This window comes from Oryzias melastigma, linkage group LG1 (assembly GCF_002922805.2).
Source record: "Oryzias melastigma strain HK-1 linkage group LG1, ASM292280v2, whole genome shotgun sequence".
NCBI classification, from domain to species: domain Eukaryota; kingdom Metazoa; phylum Chordata; class Actinopteri; order Beloniformes; family Adrianichthyidae; genus Oryzias; species Oryzias melastigma.
In genome coordinates this window covers 20553019-20558745 of record NC_050512.1, presented here as the reverse complement: position 1 = coordinate 20558745, position 5727 = coordinate 20553019, and the positions used below count along the sequence as shown (strand labels likewise).

Genomic DNA, 5727 nt, shown 5'->3' with positions numbered 1-5727 from the left:
TGCAGGAGTTCATTAGAAATTCAAGTCTGAATTGTAACAATGAGCAACTTGCCCCTCTTCTCCTCCCTGTGACCGAGAGCTCTCTGTTTACATGCTCTCCCACTAGCTTACAGCCCCTCATAATCCCAGCCTAACATTGCCGGCGCAACTAAAACAGCGAGCAATATTAGAGCTCTAAGTTTTGAGCCAGACACCAGCTCAGACGAGGACAACAAAGACATTCATTGATCTATTTGTCTGCAAGTGGATTTATCAGAATCACTTTGTTATTTAGTATCACAAATAGACTCTTTTTCAAATAGTAATTGTTCATTTGGTCCAGATTCACAACGATTTGTATAAAGTAATACTCAAAAATGCAATTTGGAGCTTAATTTTCGTAATAAATGTCCTCCGTCATCAGAAAAATTCCACAAAATCATGTTAAAAACACCAAAAACACACTTGAGGCTAAAACGTACCAACATATAACTCAATATCTCTTAACTAAAATAAGTAAAAACATACTGAATTGTCTTTCTTATTCAGATAAACACAATCTTTCATTGGCACATCTACTCCTTGGTTTTTAGATGTTTTTTGATCCCATCCACCCATTATTTTGCAAACTTAAAATGTACTAGTGTGTGAAAGGACCTAGTCAGAGACCGCGGCTGCATGTCACTCACTATGGAGGACAAGGAGATTCACTGCAATCCTCCTGGTTTGTTGGTTCATTGGAAAGGTCACAAAAGTCAGCTGGAACGGTCATCTGGGAGTCACTGTCCACACACTCCCAAAACACAACACGCGTCCCTGCAAAGCAAAGCAGTCGTTTTTTTCCTTCTGTTGAAGCAGATTGGGTCGCTCAGATACATATTTTTTGTGGAAATGGAGATTGGTAAAAACGAAAAATAAACCATCACCAGTCCCGCAGGTTGAGCTGCATTCAGAGTGTCCAGTCTTTGTCCAAATGTAAGTCGACTGGGGGACAAAGTTGATGCTGGTGTCAAAGGAGTCCTTTTTGGAATGGGGTTTTTCCTTAATGGTGATGCTGTTGGTGACGTCCTCTGTATGGACGCCTTCATCTCCATCTGATTGTGCTTCACCGTCATCTGGGAAAAGATTACTTTTAGAATAAAATTACTGTAAGAATATTTGTTTCAGAAAAGAGTCTTTAGTGACTAGAAATGAAACTAACGTAAATATATTACTTTGGTATTTTTTGTTGTCTTTTTTCTTTTTTTGGTCCCTAGGAGATTTTTTTTTTAATATGTATTTTTTTGTTTTGCTTGTTATGGATTGTATGACGTTTTTTAAATGATTTTTTGAGTTTTATATGAGCACTCGTTTTCCTTTCTCGCAGTTTTTAGCCTTTTATGCACTTTTTTAAACAAAATATAAAGCTAAAGCCTTTCAACCATTTCTGTACTATCAAATTTCATGCATTACTTTGCATTTTCAGCAGTTTTACTTTGTAAATGTGTAATAAAATAGATGTAGACTCCTATAGAAAAGCTCTGAAAATATCTCGTTTGCTGTGCTATGCAGATGCCATCCTCCTTTAGTCCTAATAAAGACATAGACATGATTTTACAGCTATAAGGCTAGAATACAAAAAAAGTATATTAGTAATTATGATGAATACATTTAAGTTAGTTAATTCACAAAGCAGCCTTGTGAGCTGATTCTGTTAAAATGTTCAAGTAAAAGCTTCAGGATTAGAAAAATACTGAGTCAAACATAATTTTTTAAATATTTTTTTTCCATTTTTAATTCGTAACGTATTATTATTGCGAGCTGAAGAGCATACTTAAAGTTTTCCTTTTGCATGTTGGTGCATGCACTTACCTGGAGGCCTTTCGTCAGGTGTGTCTGGTTCTGGAGAAGAGTGAATAATTATAGGTACGCTGTATTCATAATGAACACTTGGACCTGGTTGTTGGTAAATTAACTGTTCAAAACAAAGCAAAAAAATTCACATATTTACACACTTAGAAGCTGCATGTCAGAGATATTTGTAGTTTTGCATCTCACATAAAGATGCAGGTCGTCGGTCAAAGGTCCCGGTGCAGCGATGGACTCTCCACTCCGAGAACGGATCTCATTTGGCCGTTTGTAGATCATCTGCGTTCCAAGAGCAAAGTAAGTGCCAGGTCTGTCAATCACCCAGTTTCCGTTGATGATGGAGATACCGCTCCGGGTCTGCAGGGCTAAAAAATCCCCCAAAATGCACCACTACTTCAGGATTTGAGGTTTTGTGATTAATTTTGCCTTCAAATGTGGCTGTGTGGAGATACCCAGATAATTTCGGCTCTTTCTTGTCTCCTGGATGCTGATGTTGCACGCTCCTGCAGGAATCTCTGTGATCTTATTGTAGCCGACGTGAAGAAAACTGTGAGAGAAATTTCCTCTCACCACCTCAAAGCCCTGCTGTCACACAAAACAATGAGGCACACGAAGTTATTCATTGCTTTTTCCTTCATTTTCATGAAATATAGTAAAGAAATGACGACAAAATATACTGTACCTGCAAAGAGTATGAGCTGCTTTTGATATTCCAAGGAAGAGCTCCTGGAAGTGGGAGTAAAAGGTAAAGGAGACGGAGGAGAGTCCCAGTACTACCCCGCTGCAGAGAGCAGAGCTGCTCCCACAGAGCAGCTATGAGGACACGGAGGAACGACGATGATCAACACAAACTGAACACGCTCAGATGTTTGAACTCTGCTCTTGAGGTGGAGTCAACCTGAAGGATGGGAAGAGAGAAAGGATAAGATGAAGTAGAGATGTTTCAAAAATAAAAATCCCTACAAAGATTTTTTCTTTTTAGGTTGAGACCCCATTTTGTGTTTTAGTCTGAATTTTACTTGTCATATAATCCTCAAAATTTAATTTCAGAAATTCTTTTTCTTCAAAAAAATTATGGTTATCTCTAAATATTTTACTTTTGTGAAAGTAAAGTTAGTAGATTGTTTGAATAATGTTCTAAAAATTTCTTTAAGTGTATTACTGGAATGTCAAAGGACTTTTTAAGTTTTAATTATTCCGATGAAATGCTGACCTTTTTAAGGCTTTGCTTGAACATTTCTCTACATTTTGCTTCTTCACCTTCTTTTTTAAACATATTTTTGAGTTACTCCTTCATTAAAAGTGATGGAAAAAAGAAGTAATATTACAAAACAAAGCAGATAAAATAGATCAACAAGTAAATCTTTCTCACTTTGTTGTCTTTGACCTCACAGACTCTGTCAAGCATTTTTCTAGAATAGAATAGAATAGAATAGAATATATTAGAATAGAATAGAATAGAATAGAATAGTTAAAAATAAAACTGACAGTTTAAAAAAAACTCAGTAAAAATCACTCTGGAAATCAGTTGCTAAAAACTAAAAGTTTTACATGTAAATTTGTTAGTTTGAACTTTTTTTTGAACCTCTTTAAATCATTTAGACATTGCAAACCACAAGCACAAAATATGCTTCAAAACTAATTATAAAAAGACACGCATACATCTTCTTTGTCTTCCTGATTCTCCTTTCTGGCCTCCAGCCAAAGCTCAGACGCCCTGCGATGAATTCCCAGCAGTCACAAAGTTACGACACGCACACTGTGGGAGCATCCGTGAGTCTGACAGGGAATACTGAAACGTCTGTCCGAGCGTCTGTTTCCCACAGTGACAGCTTAATAGGTATTACTATAATTACACACACAACATTCCAGCAGCTGGAAGGGCAGCATCAGCCTCAACAATACCGATCATCTTTAGAAACATCCCACAGCAGCACAACAGAATGTGGACGTAGCTGCATCTATGGATGGTAAATTCAACAAATTTAGTCATTTTATAACTTTAAACTGAAGTGTGATCCTTGTGAAATCAGTTGACAAAAGGAAACAAAAGAAGGCACACTTTGTTTAAAAGAAAGTAGTTGCTTCTACTCTTTCTTTTGTGTCTCTTTTTCCTATCAGTTGCTTTCCACTCTCTGTTCTTTTCTGTTTTTGATGTCCGCCCGTCCCATCCTGACCATCTGTCTCCCAATCCAAATGAGAGGTTCTGCAGCCTAGCTGACACCTGGACGTCCTATAACCACTTGTTACTTCGTCAAAAACCAAACAACAGCAGCATAAAAAAAATTGTCTGACCACCAATCAATAAAATTCACCTGCAGCTGTTCACGTCTGTTGGTTGGCCTTCAGCCTTTTTTAGCGCATGCAAAATGGACAAGAATTTAGAATTTAGAAAACAATGTGACAGTGAGAGTGATCATATCACAAAACAGAGGTTAGTTTAATTGTAGTCTGTTAGTGCCCCCCTAAATTAAAGACTTGAGACAGGTGCTGCTGAAAACATGCACACCTTTTGACACCGTAAATACACCTCTTTGGTCAGTTCCTGCATCCACATACCTAAAAACACATGTATCACACATGACCCACCTCACAGGTTCCATTTATTTACCTGAAACCTGTGTTATTGTCCAAGTACTTTGACAAACCAAACAAAAACTTTTCAGAACTGACTCATAGAAAACCAGATTGTTTGGTTTTGTCAGTCAATCGTATTTTCTAAAATTAGCTTTTCATCTAATTCATAAAAAAACCATTTAAGTTTCTAACTGAAGCATTAAAAAAAGTTCAAAATTTTAGCACAGAATTATTTAATTAAAAGTATGTTTATCGATGTTTCATAGGATGATCCGCCTCGCATGAAGTAGGAGAAACTAGAAACATAAAACATCTATGCCATTTTCTGCATCTGTCTAATTGTGTTTAAGCAGTGGACCGAGGCGATGGTGTTGTTCCAGTTGCAGCTTTCATCCATCAGAGATTAGAACTTGAACTGACCGATCTTCTAACAAGATCAAAATGAGTAATAATTATGCATTCACAATTGGTATAGTATCACTTTTCATACTAATGGATTTAATTATTGTGTTTTTTAGACAGTGACCATCAATTATCTACTTCTAAAGTGTTGTTGTTTTATTGATGTAATTTATCATTTTTTAAGCTTCATCTTTTGAGATAATTTTTATACTGTTGAAAAGTACTTTCTACAGAGTAATATGCTAAATGAATGTGTATTTATTCTTAAATACTTAATACATATATGTAATGAATACATTTATTTTAAAAAAATTCAAAAAATATTGATAGGAAACATGGAAAAAGATCTGCTCTCATCATCAGGGTTGCGCCTGGTTGGTCCTTGGAGGGGAAATTTCTTGGGACTTACAGGTTTGGTGTGCAAAAACCCGGAGTCACTTTCCTGTTTCCATGTGCCAGTCCGGACAGGGAGTAGCTTAGAGAAGGCATGCAAAAATGTATGTGACATTTATTTATCACAGTATAAGAGAAATGAGAGGAAAATTTGAGAAGTAAACCAATTCTTTACAGTTAACCCTGAGACAAGAATTATTTGATTATCTTCTCGGAATAGATTTTAAAAAATTTGCAATGTTTTTCTTTTTTAATTGTATCTATGTTTTAGCAGTCAAAACATCAGGTTTTATTTATCAGTCAGTACCACTTTACGCCACAGGGGGGCGAACAAAGCACAAACCGGAAGCAGGAAGTTACGTCAACGTCAACCTGCGAAATTCAAACTTGTTGAACAAAACATTCCCACTGAGGCTGGGCGTTCACTGAGTATTTGGTCTGTTTTTCACTTAAGTCCGGGTAAATATAAAATGTTTGTTCTTTTGTGTTAATAAGTTTGAAAGTATGCTTGCTTCCAATTTCTTGAGA

General features: G+C 36.4%; 2 protein-coding genes across 2 annotated transcripts in view; one reads left to right on the top strand and one right to left on the bottom strand.

Annotated features, from left to right (window-relative positions):
• The window catches only part of adamtsl7 (ADAMTS-like 7), a 9456-nt gene extending 6221 nt beyond the window's left edge, over positions 1-3235 (bottom strand). Inside the window, 2 exon segments of the mRNA XM_036214381.1 lie at positions 1970-2217; positions 3200-3235. Coding sequence (XP_036070274.1) covers positions 1970-2217; positions 3200-3235 — 284 coding nt within the window.
• Positions 3236-5508: 2273 nt separating this feature from the next.
• Positions 5509-5727, top strand: part of melk (maternal embryonic leucine zipper kinase) — an 8681-nt gene continuing 8462 nt past the window's right edge. The window contains exon 1 of the mRNA XM_024290245.2: positions 5509-5658. The gene's annotated coding sequence lies outside the window, so the exon portion shown is untranslated. The remainder of the gene's footprint in view (positions 5659-5727) is intronic.